At 37.9% G+C, this 19,540-nt stretch overlaps 1 protein-coding gene across 1 annotated transcript in view; it reads right to left on the reverse strand.

Annotated features, from left to right (window-relative positions):
* Positions 1–19,540, reverse strand: part of LOC140158409 (laminin subunit alpha-1-like) — a 161,869-nt gene that overhangs the window by 23,364 nt on the left and 118,965 nt on the right. The window contains 7 exon segments of the mRNA XM_072181501.1: positions 1,931–2,128; positions 2,831–2,979; positions 4,379–4,528; positions 6,389–6,536; positions 7,137–7,336; positions 10,620–10,844; positions 11,593–11,784. Coding sequence (XP_072037602.1) covers positions 1,931–2,128; positions 2,831–2,979; positions 4,379–4,528; positions 6,389–6,536; positions 7,137–7,336; positions 10,620–10,844; positions 11,593–11,784 — 1,262 coding nt within the window.

Genomic DNA, 19,540 nt, shown 5'->3' on the forward strand with positions numbered 1-19,540 from the left:
TTGTGTGGAAGATTAAGGTCATGTCTTCTTTAGGGGGTGTATGGATTTCAACTGGAATAGCCCAAATAGCCAATTTTAGGTAATGATACTAAGAAGGATAAACTCTCTGCATGTTTCAATGGCTGAGGTCAATATGTACAGATTCTATCAAAATTATTGGTAATCATCATTTTATAGTGATTATGAACAAACCTAGCACATTAAAATACAACAAAAGATCTGCCTTTATTATTAGGTTATAAAAACCAAAACCAATCTAAATTGTGGTCATTTCAAGAGGTTTCATTAAAGCATTTAGTGGTAGGTTTTCTAACAAACATCAAGGTCTCTACTTGTATAACAAATTCAATGGTAAACGGTGTTATACTGTAGTACACACAAAAAACACATTTTACATTCACAACATGTTGTACATTCATAGCACTTAATAATAACTACACTATAATTTGTATTCAGGGAGCCGGCACTTTTCAGATCTTCCTTGGCTTGTGTTGGTGACCAATTCCTAGAAAATATGTGATCCACATCAAGACACAAACCATATGTGATGCGATCAAGCAAAATCAGTCGGAACTCGGCCATAATACATTTTCAGTTTCCTATAGGATAGTAAAAAGCATTTACAAAGCTGGATTTTGCAGAAAACCCCATTGAAATTGTAATTGAACAACCAGTTCCAAAGATATGAGCAATTTAAGAGTTTCCAAAACAAAAGGAAAAATTTCCTTTGTTTGGCTATATCTCAAAATCAATATTTCTGAGTTCCGACTGATTTGGCTTGATCGCATCACATATTGGCAAGTGAAATTGAACAATTCATCTTTCACTCCAATTAACCATCACACTCATTTGTTTCTCTTTTCAGCACGCATGCAGCGTAAATACGGATAGTGGGATCCTGGTCATCTCAGCACACTGGTGATTGGCTTGGCTCATTACATATCAAAGCTACATTTGACACTTATCACAAAGGGAATACAAAGCCACATCTATGTCGCTCTCTAACAGGGTGTGCGCATTAATCCGAGCAAGAGAGATCTGACCTTCTCTGCAAGCTTAGTATTCAGAAATCAGATGTGCAAAACTGCTCTACAAGTGTGTAAGGTTAAAAGAACATGACCCAAGATTAAATCTTCATTATTTAAAAACCTGACATTTTGTAAAAAAAAAGTTTTATTTCTAATTATGATATGTCCTGTGAGGAACTTTTATCATATCATATGGTCCATGATTGATGCATGTACAAAGTAACTTACCTATCAATTTCCAAATACAATAAGCCAAATAATTAAGGTACCAGTTATGTTCACCCCTGTATCTCCTACACAAAGATAAATATGGCAAAATTAAAACCAGCAGCCAATAGAAGCCGTCAGCCTTTCGCCATCTTGTGGGTACAAATGATCTGTGTGTTCATGCGTCGGACACTACGCGCAGGGCGCATCTTGCCACTCAACTGTTATTGCGCATCAACACAGTGATTTTGCTGTTCACGCATGGAGATCAAACGACCATCACAGCGTGTACCCACAAGATGGCGGCATATGATGATGTCATGCTGATGGCCTCTATACCTGTTCCCTGTGATCTAAAACCCAAGGAAGTAACAAAATCAAAAGTTGCCCTTTCATGTTCTTATAAATGGAAAGCACGGCACTAGTTTTAATGTGCTAATCAATGGAAGCACAGGGCTCTCTTGTTCCAGAACGTTTTGTGTACAAATCAATAGGGCATGTAATGGAGCAAAACTGCAACTTTTGAATTAGCATCTTCCTTGGGGTCTTAAATCCAAGCTGAAAGATACAGCTATTGGTTTTTGGCTCTAATTATGACATATCTGCCTATGTTTAGGATATACAGGGGTAACAATAACTGGTACCTTAATTGTTTTGCAGACTGTATTACAAATGTACAGGACAGAGATACTTACACTCCATTAATTGCAAAATCCTTAATGCCACTGTTGATGGAATTTCGTACAGGATATTGTCCACCAGGCAGAACAGGTGTAGTTTCAGGTACACCTCCCACGTATAGATAACTATTAGTGGCTGTGATTGGAATGCCTCTAGGTACGATCTGCCGATTACCATATATGGTTGGCAAGTCATTCACTGTCAGAGATGCTCTGTCAACACACATTAGTAGAGACTTGTTAGTTACACATTTAAACAGCTAGGTAACACAGATAAGAAATCACATCTGTTATGTTATCCCAAAATTAAACTGCTCTATCAATATTCTTCAACTTCATTGCAATAAATGTAATTCCATAGCTTAACCCCATGAGAACCACCTGCCGATTGGCCATAATGTATATTATGTCCAATTTTGAACCAATCAAGGAAGGTATTGATATTAAAGATCATCTGCAAATGCATAAATTGTTTAAAGCCTAGTCATAATTGGCAACTGAAATGAGCATTTCAAGTTATCAACCAATCAGAAATGCTGTTAGATGACCAGTAGTGTCCAAGGGGTTAATTCACTCTGGGGTCTAGTGCCATCATAGATGAGGTTAATAGCTTTGGCACAGACAATCATGGAGAAATAAAACTGAGGTCAACATCTATAGCTTAATCATACCAAATAGACGAATAGGCTATGTAATAAAGCAACTCACAAGTCTCACATGACTCAAATGGTATAATAATTGAAATGCCAGGTGTTGGAGGACAGAGGGACTGGTCTCTAGTTCGATTCCACAACCATTCATAATTAATACCGGTTTCATTGTATTATCATGGGGAATTCCCAGTGTGTGAGGATGACTCTGTCATGAGTAACATCGTATTGCATAGCCTCTATACATGTATAAATCCACACTTACGATATGCCAGAGAAGTCGATGGATACAGTCTGCCATTGTCCCGTATTAAGCCTTAGACCCCTAGTCTGTAATGGTTGTGATTGGCCATTGCCAATGTTGTATTGTAAGAAGAGATTACCATGGTAGAGCACAACATAGAATATTTTATTCTGTAACAAAGACACAAAATATTATCTTGAAATGTAATTACATGGGATATGTGTGATGTATGCATGGATGATGCTAATCATGTATGCTTGGTATAATGTAAAACTAATTTTGAGATATGGTTGGAAGTGTATTCTTATTCAGTGGGAGCTGATGGTCTAGTTGAGTTCGTGGACACATAACCTGATCGGATAGTCGTATGATTTTGGGTGTCTTCTATCAAGCCGTTGAAGACCCTACGGTATCACAAGTATTGAAAACATGTAACATGCTTGTAAAGGTGCGTGTTGTATGTGTAGACCTATAGTGTGTAATACCCACACGCACTTGCAGTACTCGCATCAGAAGGCAAAAAGATGTAAACAAGTATTGTTTATTTTAGAATAAGGGGAGTCTTTATGATGGTAACTTCATTTTTTGCTCAATAAAATAGTTTATAGTTATTAAAATAATATTTACATGACTATAGAATGAGAAGAAATGATATGAATTTAAGCTTTTACTATATTACTCTACCATGTGTCTATCGGTACCTTATTTCTTATCATAAATAAAGAACCGCTTGACTTGGGTCACTGAAATTCCAGTGTAGTAATTGGATTCCTTGCCCCAATAATATACATAAATTTTGTTACCACTGTGTTATTAGTTTTTGAGAAATATGCAAAAATAGACACACATTTATCGAGGGGTGTAGTACCCCCTTAAAACTCTCATTCATCTGTGGTTTACCTGTTTGAAGAAATCAATAACATCCTAAAATTCTAAAACTAAGTTGGTGTGCATCTTTATTATTACAATCATACAAATCTATTGATGGTGTTACATGTTATGAGCAGTTGAAGATACTTATAATAGTTATATGTACTACAGTGCTTGTACTATAGTGCATGTGACTTTAACACTGGAGATGCCCAACATGTCATATTCTACAACTGTTTTGGAATTTCAGAAATCACTTGAAATTAAACCGATTTATTCTAACATTTGTTCAAGTTGTGTTTACCTCTATGTCAGTTTGCCTAAGCTCTTTATTCTATTTAAACATTATTAGTCTGTGATCTCCACACATATTATTTGTGTCTCTTTTGGTTTTATTCCCTGCCATTGTGAAGCATTTCTTAATGTAGTATACCTTATTCTTTGTATATAAAGCTCCCTCTAATAAATGCCCCCACCATTTTTCAACCAAACTATTCCTTAAATGCTGTCAATATACCATACAGTATACCACATTTTTGAACATTGATTACTGGTTTCACGATATCCATGTGGATGGGCGGCCATTATTATCGACAGAATTTACAGCATGAACTATACAGACTAACCACAAACAGTCCCAGCATCACACGATGGTTTAGATTTTATCGCTCTCTTTCCATTTAAATCATTAATACTTACAAAACTCTGCCCATCATAACTGTAAGCCAGAATACCATGTGGATCAAATGTTTTGAAAGAGAAGGTAATTGTCTGAGTAAGCTTCAAGAGGTCTGGCACTTTTAGTTTGGCATAGGCATAAGCTCCTTTAAAAGCTATACCAGGTGCCACCTGTACAAAAAGAGAATAAACAGGTACTTGTTATTATGACTTTACAGTATAAAGTAGATTGAACTCAGTGGCATACCAACTGGGGCTTCAATCAAATTTCCCTGGGACACTGGTTCATGTTTCGCACCAATAAAACCAGTTATTCAAAATTCACCATATGATATTTTATTTGTATATAGTTTTGAACCTATTTCGAATCCCCTCTCTCCCCTGTGTGAGAAATGGTCATTTCAGACCATTTCACACATTGACTGGCTGCACCAGTACTGTAGTTTCACAAAGTGACTGGCTGCACCAGTACTGTAGTTTTCACACATTGACTGGCTGCACCAGTACTGTAGTTTTCACACATTGACTGGCTGCACCAGTACTGTAGATTTCACACATTGACTGGCTGCACCAGTACTGTAGTTTCACAAAGTGACTGGCTGCACCAGTACTGTAGTTTTCACACATTGACTGGCTGCACCAGTACTGTAGTTTCACAAAGTGACTGGCTGCACCAGTACTGTAGTTTTCACACATTGACTGGCTGCACCAGTACTGTAGTTTTCACACATTGACTGGCTGCACCAGTACTGTAGTTTTCACACATTGACTGGCTGCACCAGTACTGTAGTTTTCACACATTGATTGGCTGCACCAGTACTGTAGTTTTCACACAATGACTGGCTGCACCAGTACTGTAGTTTTCACACAGTGACTGGCTGCACCAGTACTGTAGTTTTCACACATTGACCGGCTGCACCAGTACTGTAGTTTTCACACATTGACTGGCTGCACCAGTACTGTAGTTTTCACACATTGACCGGCTGCACCAGTACTGTAGTTTTCACACAGTGACTGGCTGCACCAGTACTGTAGTTTTCACACAGTGACTGGCTGCACCAGTACTGTGGACTGGCTGCACCAGTACTGTAGTTTTCACACATTGACTGGCTGCACCAGTACTATAGTTTTCACACATTGACCGGCTGCACCAGTACTGTAGTTTTCACACAGTGACTGGCTGCACCAGTACTTTAGTTTCCACACATTGACTGGCTGCACCAGTACTGTAGTTTTCACACAGTGACTGGCTGCACCAGTACTGTAGTTTTCACACAGTGACTGGCTGCACCAGTACTGTAGTTTTCACACAGTGAATGGCTGCACCAGTACTGTAGTTTTCACACATTGACTGGCTGCACCAGTACTGTAGTATTCACACATTGACCGGCTGCACCAGTACTGTAGTTTTCACATATTGACTGGCTGCACCAGTACTGTAGTTTTCACACAGTGACTGGCTGCACCAGTACTGTAGTTTTCACACATTGACTGGCTGCACCAGTACTGTAGTTTTCACACATTGACTGGCTGCACCAGTACTGTAGTTTTCACACATTGACTGGCTGCACCAGTACTGTAGTTTTCACACATTGACTAGCTGCACCAGTACTGGTTTTCACACACTGACTGGCTGCACCAGTACTGTAGTTTTCACACATTGACCGGCTGCACCGGTAATGTGATATCCTACGGCGCACCCGAATAAAAAATCAGTTGTTAAGAAAAAATAATTGCAAGTATAGCAAGAGAAGTCCCATCTCATAACCATTTTGCCGACAAGTTAATGACACTTAACACAATCCATAGCCCATAGGCCATCTGGTAAAGCCCATTCGCCAGATAAAGTTTGTTATTTTATAAAGTTATCATCGAGGAATGCTTGAGGGTGTCTTCCTCAGCAAATATTATAATATGGTTTTAAACGGGGTGGAATAGTGTCAAGTATTCTGCTTTTTCCTCTGCTGAATCAAGAAAACAAACAGAGCCCTTATATGTCTACTATTTTGTGTTTGAATGTGACATACCAACCTGAGCTATAACACCAGTAAAGGAGACTCCTAGATACTGTTGTACAGTGTCATTGGTTAACACTCTGTATTCAAGATCCCATGATGAGCCATTAGACATCATCACATTATTTATAGCACCTGCAAATGGTAAGCCATTGGGACCATGTCTGAAACAAAATGTGAGAGAATATGTCACATACTCACAATTCATAAAAGCATTAGCAATGACCAAGTCCACAATATTATCATCACCCTTATAACCAAACTGCCTAAGTCATTATTACATGTTCCTCATTTGCAATTTTGATTTTCTGAGTAATAACCCATTATTAATAAAATTTCCAGCCGCATTCTTCATTAACTTGTGGAATAGATCAAAAGAGATGAATTGAACCTTGATACACATTTTGCACTGTAACTCAAAATACAATTTGCTGACTTTACGAGCGGTTTGTGGTGGACGGTCACATTTTTGGCTTTTGCATAAGAGGATTGAACTACGGGTGTGAAACTCCATAGCTAAAGCATTTTGCACCCTGGTGTGGCAGTGACGTCAAAGTGTTGAGACAGCTTTTTCACGCACGGATCTATGCGGTGCCTTTACGCATGTGCGTGTGTACACCACGCTTTCAGCGAACACTAGCGATTTGTAGCCGAGCCCAACGAAATGCGTATGGCCGTCACTGCCACATCAGGGTGGAAAATGCTTTAGAGTGTGGGGGTGCGGTCATTCAACCCCCTAGCTCCTCTAAATAAGTACTACTTACGTAAATTGTGTCGGTGATGTCCCTGGCAACAGAGGTAGCGCTGATATGTGTGCTCCTAATAGGATCTTAGGTGAATACTGCAAATTGGAGAATCTTAATGGCGCTAGTGTTCTCTGAGAGAAACTCTCCAACATACTGTCTCCATCACTCACATTGTAGATGTCCATATTGTGTTGAGATTCATTGAAGGATATGTAAACCTGAGAAAATAAAACATGTTGCATTCACTGTTAAAACTTTGTAAATCTAATGCTGAACACCATTAGAACAGAAGAAAATGATTAACCCTAACACCAAACCCTGCTTTTTGATATCAGAAGTTAAAGAAGATACGAAAAAGGAGAGAAGATGAACAAAGAAGTCACTTGGCACCCCCGGACTTCGAACCTTAGACCCCCCGCATGCTAAGCACATGATCACGGACCGGTAGCTACACGGGTAACTCTGCCTCGGGCAGCAATTCCGTGAGCATTTAAACACTTAGGGTGATTGCGTCATCGCAGACCCTGGGATTCACGCATGCGCAGTGGTTTTCATCGTGGTATTTTGTGGTAATTGACCTTTTCGGTAAATCCCATAACCCTTTGCGAGTACACCTGAGAACTCGTCATTTGACGTCACGCCGAGTTGCAATGCGCAGTAACGATGTTCGATAAACGACGTGCGCATCGGCGCGGAGTGGCGTGACACAGAATGACGAGTTCTTAGGTGTACTCGCAAAGGCTTATGGGATTTACCGAAAAGGTCAATTTGGGGTGTTAGGGTTAAAGTTCAACTATTTTGTGTGATTAATACCAGGTCCATGATTTGGACAGGTATTTCCATCCATTTTTCAGTGCTCATGGACAAATGGTCTTTGCACGCCTGAATAACAAAATAACCATGTCAGAGTTATTTCAGTTGCTTCTTTCTATGTGTTTTGATATCAGTGTCATTTTCTGTGTATGTTTTAGTCTGATATTGAATTAATGGTGACTGAAATGAAACAATGGCTGAAATTACATAATGGGAGGGAAATACTGCAAAAGCACATTATTGTCACAAACCTGATAAATATTATAATTAGAGAAATTGCATGACACTTCCACAAAATAATGTCTAACCTACCATAACAAATGGATACTATGTTGATGGTAAAATATAGTGGCGGATGGACACTGGCTTGATCACATGGTCAAGGTTTGACTCTGGTAGTGCCATCGTGTTATGCACATAGGCAAGGTCCTTCACCTCAAGGGTTCATACCACTAAATCCGCCTGTGAAGCGGTTTCCGGCAAAAGTTTATCACGCCTATAGTCCCAACTTTGTATCAAAATTGTGCAAAATCGGTACAATATTAACCATTTTAGTGTTGAAAATTGTGGCTTACAAGTACTTGTGAATGTGGTCTCTGCAAATTTGAAAAGAAAACTCGATATGTGCGCATGAACACACAAGGTCAAAACGCGGTTAGCAGTCGGATGTAAACACGGGAAAATCTGGCCTCTTTATATAACGCTAATTTTCTCAAAAAGTAGACCTAAAATGTGTCATTTTCAGATATGTTATGCAGAATTTTGTTCTGAATAAGATGATGTTAACCCCTATTTTGCATGTAAAGTCTATGGAAAGCTATTTTGTGTTATGAACCCTCAACTGCCTCTCTCCACCCAGAACCCACCTTATAACAATTAGCATCTTTATAATTCTCCAGGCTAGTTATGGTATACTTGCCATTTCCTGCAACCCAACTGGCCAGGCCCAGTACCTACCTTATACCAATTAGCATCATTATAATTCTCCAGGCTAGTTATGGTATACTTGCCATTTCCTGCAACCCAACTGGCCAGGCCCTGTACCCACCTTATAACAATTAGCATCTTTATAATTCTCCAGGCTAGTTATGGTATACTTGGCATTTCCTGTAACCCAACTGGCCAGGCCCTGTACCCACCTTATGCCAATTAGCATCCTTATAATTCCCCAGGCTAGTTATGGTATACTTGGCATTTCCTGCAACCCAACTGGCCAGGCCCTGTACCCACCTTATAACAATTAGCATCTTTATAATTCTCCAGGCTAGTTATGGTATACTTGCCATTTCCTGCAACCCAACTGGCCAGGCCCAGTACCTACCTTATAACAATTAGCATCTTTATAATTCTCCAGGCTAGTTATGGTATACTTGGCATTTCCTGCAACACAACTGGCCAGGCCCAGTACCCACCTTATAACAATTAGCATCTTTATAATTCTCCAGGCTAGTTATGGTATACTTGGCATTTCCTGTAACCCAACTGGCCAGGCCCTGTACCCACCTTATGCCAATTAGCATCCTTATAATTCCCCAGGCTAGTTATGGTATACTTGGCATTTCCTGCAACCCAACGGGCCAGACCCAGTACCCACCTTATACCAATTAGCATCATTATAATTCTCCAGGCTAGTTGTGGTATACTTGGCATTTCCTGCAACCCAACTGGCCAGGCCCAGTACCCACCTTATACCAATTAGCATCATTATAATTCCCCAGGATAGTTATGGCATACTTGGCATTTCCTGCAACCCAACTGGCCAGGCCCAGTACCCACCTTATACCAATTAGCATCATTATAATTCTCCAGGCTAGTTGTGGTATACTTGGCATTTCCTGCAACCCAACTGGCCAGGCCCAGTACCCACCTTATACCAATTAGCATCATTATAATTCCCCAGGATAGTTATGGCATACTTGGCATTTCCTGCAACCCAACTGGCCAGGCCCTGTACCCACCTTATACCAATTAGTATCATTATAATCCCCCAGGCTAGTTGTGGTATACTTGGCATTTCCTGCAACCCAACTGGCCAGGCCCAGTACCCACCTTATACCAATTAGCATTATAATAATTCTCCAGGCTAGCTATGGTATACTTGGCATTTCCTGCAACCCAACTGACCAGGCCCAGTACCCACCTTATACCAATTAGCATTATAATAATTCCCCAGGCTAGCTATGGTATACTTGGCATTTCCTGCAACCCAACCGGCCAGGCCCAGTACCCACCTTATACCAATTAGCATCATTATAATTCTCCAGGTTAGTTATAGTATACTTGGCATTTCCTGCAACCCAACTGGCCAGGCTCAGTACCCACCTTATACCAATTAGGATCATTATAATTCTCCAGGTTAGTTATAGTATACTTGGCATTTCCTGCAACACAACTGGCCAGGCCCAGTACCCACCTTATACCAATTAGCATCATTATAATTCTCCAGGCTAGTTATGGTATACTTGGCATTTCCTGCAACCCAACCGGCCAGACCCAGTACCCACCTTATACCAATTAGCATCATTATAATTCTCCAGGCTAGTTATAGTATATACTTGGCATTTCCTGCAACCCTACTGGCCAAGCCCAGTACCTACCTTATACCAATTAGCATCATTATAATTCTCCAGGCTAGTTATAGTATACTTGGCATTTCCTGCAACCCAACCGGCCAGACCCAGTACCCACCTTATACCAATTAGCATCATTATAATCCCCCAGGCTTGTTATGGTATACTTGGCATTTCCTGACGTTGTCATCTCATACACTACTTTGCCTTCGTTTACATAGACACCAATGTAAGAGATGAGATCCACTCTGGAGACTAGGAACAGGACGGCATCCTGCAGGAAGGTGCGGAATTCAAAGGACACAGCTGCTTGGTTGTAAACATCAAAGGTGTCCTGGTTCACCTGTAACAATATCACATGCATTTTGCATATTTAGTATGTATTGTTTAACCCCATGAGAACTACCTGCCTATTGGCCAAAAAGAAGCTTTCATTATCAATTGGCCCAATCAGCAACACTGTTAGAATAATTTCACCATGCCAAAAAATTGGGGTGAATTTTTTGCAAAGCTCCAATCTAATTGGTGATTAAAGTGAACATATCATATAATTGACCAATCAGAGGTAATGTTAAATCGGCAGGTAGTGCTCAGGTGTTTATGATAACATTTGAACGTATTCACCCATGATAAAAATATCATGTACCTATTACTCTCATATTTATGGGTGGACACACCTTTCAAGTAGGTCGGTCACAGGATTGTGTTTTTTGCAAATATCTGAAATGAACCTAAAATATCACACAAATTTCTAAAAAGTTTTAATATTTTTCTCGCTTCGTTTGTGTGTTTTTTTTCAGTAATAATCAATCAACTTTTGCTAAAAATATGGCAGATTTTACATGTATACAACAAAAAAATCATGCAATTTCTGAATTAGTCGGGCAGTAGAACGTCTTTTTTGTCTCCTTAGATGAAAACTATTTATGTGTTTTGTAAGTGTTTAGTAATATCTTTGCAGGTCAATTTTAGCACTCAACCCTAGATATGCTTGTATGTTTGAATGCATCATTCTTACAGAGCCCACTGATTAGTCACAATGGTCCTAGGTATTCTAGAGCTCTTATTTGCAACCTTTAAAAAAATCATACCTCCAGATAACCAAATCCAGCAAATCTGAGCCCTGGAATGATGTCAGGTTGTGGTCCTTCAGGCAAACTGGGTCCCTCACAACATGAAGTGGATCCTTCCAAATTATTAGGTCGCCACAGGTCAAACTCTTGATTGCCAAACATCACATTAGCAATGCAGCCTTCGAAGTCTGTACTCAATGTTTTGGTGGTCTGAAATTCCAAATAACATTAAAAGTATTGAAATATAAATAGATCAAAAATATAAAACCAGCATAGCAAATCAAATATACACAGCCAGAGCCTACAGTTCGTCTCACACACATAACAAATGCACTACGATCAAATATGTTGATGACAACATTTGATTGAATGGTCTGCACTGCGCCATGATTAGGGTGAAGGACACTGGTTCAAATCCTTTGTTTGGAGCCAATACACAAGCATGCAGGGCCTCTTTTTGAGCACAAGACAAAGGACATCCAAAAAAAAATCAGGTCATGATCAGTATCTAACATTGTGTGACCCAGCTAGGGCCCACGACTGCCAGCAAAATTAAAGTTCTTTGATGGAAACTATTATAGGTACCCCAGGGTTACATGAGAGAATTAGCACTCAGCTAGTTGATATCACTGATAGGAATCTGGCTGTGTCGACTTGATTCTCTACAGCTGTTTCATTGTTACAAAGCTGTAAAAGTCAGGGTTTGAGTTTTGAAAATACCAGGTGTGCTACACATTGCACTCCTGTGTGTATGTTGCACTCCCATGCCTAACACTCAAAACCTGTAAAAGTATACACACATCAAAGCACTGCACAACACATCAACCACCACAATCCAATATACAGGTAACACAACTTCCCCCAATATTTTTTTATCAAATTACAAAACAAATGTAAAGATATAGTTATACAATCCCTTGATGCTATCACAAGTATCACCAGTTGAACAAAATTTAACCATATGTTTTAAAAGTTACAGTTAAACATCTTTTAACATGTCTAATGCCCAAAAGTCATTCATCTATTTAGAAAATTTCTTTTCAGATCAATACCTTGACTGAAAATTACCTTTAATATGCACTGTCGTACAACTTTTTAACTTGTGAAGATGGTAAAATTATGTTCAACTGCTCATAACATGTGATGATAGCATCAATAGATTTGTATGATTTTAACACTCACTGAATGTCCATAACAGGTCATTCTACAACTAGGTTTTTGAATTTTAAAAATCCAGGAAAACAGCAGATAGATGAATGGTTTCCCAGCTTTAAAATATGGTGTACTGCAACTTTTAAAACATGGTCAAATTTTGTTCAACTTCTTGAAACTTGTAACGACATTGATGAATTTGCACGATTTTAACACTGAAGATGCACAACATTGGTTGAAGATATATTGATTTATTCAAACATCTGTTAGGGAGAACTAAGAAGTTGTTGTTGCATGGATAGACTTTTACGGCAGGAGTTCATAACAATTAGTAAGTTTTTATAGGCTTCCCGTCGTACAAGTTTAGAAATGTCAACTTAAAAGTTGTGTTACCTGTACAATGCCCACCATGATTGGTGCAACTCAAAAACACACGATCTTATATTATAAAAACATATTCCTAATGAAATCTATAAGGTTATTGAAAGTGAAACCACATCTGGACATGTCCCAATATACTTCAGATAAATGATTCATGTACAGGGTGCCCAAGAAAAAAATACCGGGTGAATTAATTTGGACATATGTTGAGAAATAGGCATCAGAATCCAAAACTTTATAAAACATTTTGCTTATTTTGCATCTTATATGCAAATTTTACTTGAATCGGTTGACTGAGTGCAAAGAAATGAGCGAATACACAACAAATCCGTCATTCACTTCATTCCAAGTTTGAAAAAAAAGATCATTTAATACAATGTACACTAGTGGTTTACATGTCAATGGGATTTATATTTTGTGCGGTGAAATCCTTTTCGTTGTCTTAAATAACCTGTTTCTTGCAAAACATTTAATTAGGTTTATTTGTTCAAATTTGAAAATACTGCACGAGAATATCTTTTTTCAGAATATAGTTATTGCATAAAATATGATTGCATAAAGAATTCCAGCTGAATAAAAAGTTTTCTCACACATTAACATTTTTGGAAAATTTTCAAGAAATAGTAATGCAAAATTTGCATCTTTTAAAATGTTGCATGATATCTAAAATCACACATAAAGCTGTAAGCACTTTGTCATTTTTGGCTGCAGTTAAAATATAAAATATTGCACAACATTCAGTAAAGCTGGGAAGCTTCCAATTGCAAAAATCAAAGTTTTCTTGGAAAAAATGTTGCTTGAAATATCGTCATGAATATTGAATGCAAAAGTTTTAACTTTAAACAAAAACGTTTAACATAATATTGCACAGTATCAAAAATAAGAATCCATAGCCTCATCACTTAATCATGTCTTTCTTGGTTTTTTGACAATTAGTGTAACATATTGCATAAAAAATGACTGTTTCAAGAACCCATGTTCATTTTCTTATACACTAAGCCAAAAAAGAAAGTTATAATTTTTTCACAAGGTCATATCTTAAAATCCTGTCTATCAAAATTAACTAAAATTACACACAGGATTGCCTCAATACTCTCTCTAAACACATGTCACTAACTATGAAGTTGTCCAACTGACACAACAGCAAAATGCACTGACATGCAACACCTTCCTGGACCACATTCACAGCGCAACAGATTTCTTTGGCTGGGTTCCAATTATTCGCCTGTGAATATGATCCGGAAGCTGTTCCGTGTCAGTGCATTTTACTGTTGTGTCAGTTGGACAACTGCTTGGTTACTGACATGTGTTTAGAGTAGAGTATTGAAGTAATCCTGTGTGCAATTTTTGTTCATTTTATGGAGAGGATTTTAAGATATGACCTTGTGAAAAATTATAAGTTTTTTTTTTGGCTTAGTATAATTCAACTACCCTGTTATATTCAGGTTGTTCACCTTCAGTGAAAGCATGAATAACATTATACCGTTGGATTATAAAATAAGCAAGAGGACTAAATTAAATGAGATACACAAACTTTGGGAAAGGTGGAGTGAGTATAAAAAAGTGCCTGTAGGCCAAGCTTGGAATGAATTGCATTGATGTGCTCATTATGTGATCCCTCATTTCTTCGCAACCGGTAAACCGAATCAAATAAAATTTGCATATAATGATGTACAATAAAATGAGCTACGCGTTGATTTTTATATTTTTAATTTCAATGTCTATTTCTCGACTTATATCTAAATTCATTCAACCTGGTTTTTTTCTGGGACAACCTGTATAGTTAGTTAGATGTTGAATGTGTTAAGGAAACAAATTGTGAAATACAGATTAGAAAATGTCATTTATAGAATACTGAAGTGTGACGTCATAAAATTTTCTTTTTTGCACTTCAGCATTTTCATGACCATATTTCAGTAGAACATGATGAAAAACATCCACAGTCCAAATTTGGTGGGGATCGGATCATGAGGGCCCGAGATATGGCTGCATGATTACCTAATTAGCCCCATTGAAATCAGTGTAAATTGGCCTGGTTCATAACTGTTCATAACTGATACATGGTATTCAAAATGCTGAAATGCAAAAAAGTTTTCTGTGACGTCATCACTTCAGTACTGTATAGGACAAGAGCAAGATCACTGGTGTTAATAACAACTCAATTTTGTTATGATATGGATGAATATGAATATTATATTACTATTTTTCGTTGTAATTATAGGCGGTACTCCCCTGATAAATTTTGTGACTAATTTTGCATTTTCTCACAAATTAATACACACAGGTAACAAAGTTATGTATATTATTGGGGCAGGGAATCAAATTACTTCACTGAAATTTCAGTGATTCAAGACAAGTGGTTCAATATATATGTTAAGATATGAGGCACATTCTTGCGGTACCTCTTTTCTTATCATAAATAACATACTGCTTGTCTTGAGTCACTGAAATTCCAGTGTAGTAACTGGATGCCTTGCCCCTATAATATACATAACTTTTGTTCCCAGTGTGTTATTATTCTTTCAGACAAATTCAAAAATAGTCACAAATTTATCAAGGGGTGTAGTACCACCTTAATTTACTTTTCCAAACAAGGGAACAATTTATTTTCTAGTTATTTGTGCTCATTGGGCTATTCTATTTGAAAATCTGCCCCACCCCTGTGGAAGATTTAACCCCATGAGAACTACCTGCCGATTGGCCAAAAAGAAGTTTTCATTATCGATTGGACCAATCAGCAACATTGTTAGAAACATTTCACCACACAAAAACTTGGGGTGAATTATTTCCAAAGCTCCATTTTGATTGGTGATTAAAGTGAAGATATCACATAATTAACTGACCAATCAGAGGCAATGTTAGATCGGCAGGTAGTGCTCAGGGAGTTAAGAAAAGTATTCCACAGAGGGAGTAGGTGGAATTGGCAGAGGTTAACTATTTTGAAACACATCCTCCCCCAACAATATGGCTTTACCTATCTTCCACAGCTGGAGTGAGTATTTCAAATGAAAGTTGCCCAATTGTCTATTTAAAAAAAAATCCATACTCCCTCTGTGGAAGACTAAATCTTCCACAGGGGAGTGTGGACTTCATTGGACTATCACATTTTGCAATTATTGGAGTGGTTAGGCAAACAATTTTATTAATTAAACCTTGGCATGTCCCTTCTAGAATGCAGGACGATTTGGTATTTTGATTTTTAATTTAATGTTCACCATATCTATCATTAGAAGTGACAAACAAATAAGTACCTATCTTTGGAAAAGGATGGCACAAGAACCCAGATATGTGACATGATCAAGGGGAATGAGTCGCATGTCGACCCTGGTCAAAAATGAGTTTTATATGTTTCTAAAAAGGACATTTAGAGCTTTCAAAAACTGAAAAACCCATGTTGATATGTCTTTTCTTTGCGAAGTTACGTTAACTTATCAATCGCTGAAAACAATATAAAACAAAAGAATTTTTACACTTTCTTTGCCAATATCTCAAAATCAATATTAGCGACATCCGACTCATTCCCCTTGATCGTGTCACATATACCATCACAATAAAACAAATTTTAAACCAAAAAAATCACACCTAATGTTGATTTTTCATCCACATTTGTTTGGCCACCATACTAAATTACCAGTACACGTCAGAGCTAGCAACCTTAGCTGACGACGAGGTAATCTTCGAATGCGCACCCAGTAAGCGAAATAAACAAGTAGTGTTGAAGACTAATTTAAAATTACTCTCAGCATAGTTTTATTTTCAATGTTTTGAGAGTAGTCACTAGAATTTTGCCTTTACTTATGAGTATGAGTGTTGGCTTTCTATTATAATAATCTGGGGGGCACTAAAAATGGGTGACGGGGATGTGCAGCTACATTGACCCCCATTTTTCAACTCCCTCTCACCCAATGACCCCTTTTGTTGTTTTATTCAACTCCCTCTCACCCAATTTGTCAAATTTTGTATCAACTTTTATATTTTGACCCCAAATTTTCCCAGTCTCACTAAATGACCCCCTTGTTTGGTAAGATTTTCCCCAGTCTCATGGAAAGACAACCTCTTTTGGCGCTATCTCACTGAAAGACCCCCCCCCCCCTTTTTCGGTGTCTAGGCTCTCACCGAAAGACCCCAAGTTTAGAATTGCTGTTCGCACATCCCCATCACTTTCAAAGTCGAGTGCCCCCTTCTGGGATAATTAGGGGGGGGGGGGGGTTCAAACATTTAGCATAAAAAAGACAATATTTTTTTCTTACTTCATACAAGATATGGTGAAAATTAAGTTAAAACAATTCTTGCCATAAATCTCTCCTGCATCCTCCATACAGCAGTATATAGTCTGAAATCTGTGCTTTTCCATTGCAACAAATGGTGCATTTTCCATTGTGGCATTTGCTTGCTGCAATTGTCCACTCAAATGGTTATATATAGTTTGATCAGCTCGTAATCGGCAGATTAATATCATTCTATATAATTTAATTACATAATTGTCTTGTGACATCTCGCCAGAAACATCACAAATTATTCATTCAAGTCCTATCAGTGGCGTAACTAGGGGGCCAACGTGCCCCTGACGGCACCCTTGGGGGTGGGTGCCAAATTGACCAATTCAGCGCCCCTCCAAGCGATGAAAGTCAAAATTTTGATGCGCTTTGCGCGCATTTCAGCAATAAATCAATTGAAAGAACATTTTTAGACCGATATTCAATTTCTAGTATCCAAAATTAATTAGTGGTAGGCCTTATTTGTCCAAAATTTCATGCGCGCAATTGTTTCAAGAATTTGCGGGTGGGGCGTCTAAGATATTCTCTGGTGGGGGGGTTGGGGCGCCAATTTCTTGCACCGGGTGCTACCAACCCTAATTACGCCACTGAGTCCTATACATTTTTGGCAGTAGTTGTATAAAATGCCTAACAATTCTCACCTATTATAATCTGATCAAACTATAGCTCTTTTTTCCTTTTTTGTGACATTGATTGCTGGGACACATGTTTACTGTGGCCGAAAATTGTTGTGGCAAAATGCTGCTGCACTGGGCTATTCCAGTTGAAATCCATACGCCTTATGGAAAACATGACCTTAATCTCCCACACACAGGTAGTTTCAAATGGGGTTACCTGAATGGGTGACTCCATTTGAACTCCCTGTGTGGAAGTTTAAGGTCATGTCTTCCATATAAAGGGTATACAGATTTCACAACTAGAATAGCCCTACAGCCACAAAACACACACAAAATGTCAAACTATATACTGTCATACACTAGGGTCCATAACATACTCATCTATCAAGGCACAGTTCTTTTTACATTTACATATTTATTGAATGACCTTTGAAAATTTTAGGTACACAAACTCATACTCTGAAACTTTTGCACTGTGATTGTTTAATTGCGGTTATTGAACTATGCATTTGGGATGAGGTCATTGTGGTCCATAGTGATACAATTAACTAATGGCTACCTGGTTGACCCTATTCAGTAACTCCACCTGTGGTAAATAAACATCATAGAACAGAACTACATTACACACTTGCATTATTGGTATCCATGAAGTTGTGCGCAACATGCAATAATAATATGAAATAGCGATTATTATATAAATGCTATAAAGAGAGGGGTGGCCTACTGGCCTATCTGCTGTGTCCTAGTAGGACATCAGTCAGACATTATATAAATACCATGTGCTTTCTCTGTAGAAAACAGAATTTGTGCAAAATAAGTTAATAAAAATGCCATACTACATAAAATACTACATACAATTGACTTTTTGCATAATTGGATTTTTTAATTTGGAACAGTAATTAAGACAAAAAAAACCTGTTGTGTTGCCTTTAACTGACAAACCCAATTTTGGAAAAATCATGGATTGGATTTTTTTTTTAAGTTAAAACATTTGGGGAAAAAAACATATTTGGGAAAAAATCACCATTGCTTGGGTAAAATGTCAAAATTTTAACAAATATTTTTAAAAATCTGACTTGTTGCTGAAACCAAGCTGAATAGAAAATACAGTCAACAATGTGCTTTCCTCGCTTTTACATGACCCCAACCCTATCCGAAAAAAAATTTCACAAAAGGGTAACAAAACAAGGTTTTTTGGGGGGGCTTATATAATGCTTTGTGCTATCCCAACAGAAATGTTTTGTCTAAAACAAGTATAAAAATGCCAAAAGATGTCAAAAAAGCACATATATGCTATCAAGTTTTTACGGTATTGCACACAATGTACTTGTTGCATAATTGTACTTAAAACAAAATAAAATTGAAAATTCTGCCACCTGGCTAATTTAAAATATTTCTATGTGCAGTTATATATTTGGGTATAAATATGCTGTCAAATTTTCAATGTGCAGTTATATATTTACATAATATGCTATCAAATTTTCCATGTGCAGTTAATATATTTGCATAATATGCTATAAAATTTTCCAAGTGCAGTTA

The sequence above is a fragment of the Amphiura filiformis genome, chromosome 8 (assembly GCF_039555335.1).
Source record: "Amphiura filiformis chromosome 8, Afil_fr2py, whole genome shotgun sequence".
NCBI classification, from domain to species: Eukaryota; Metazoa; Echinodermata; class Ophiuroidea; order Amphilepidida; family Amphiuridae; genus Amphiura; species Amphiura filiformis.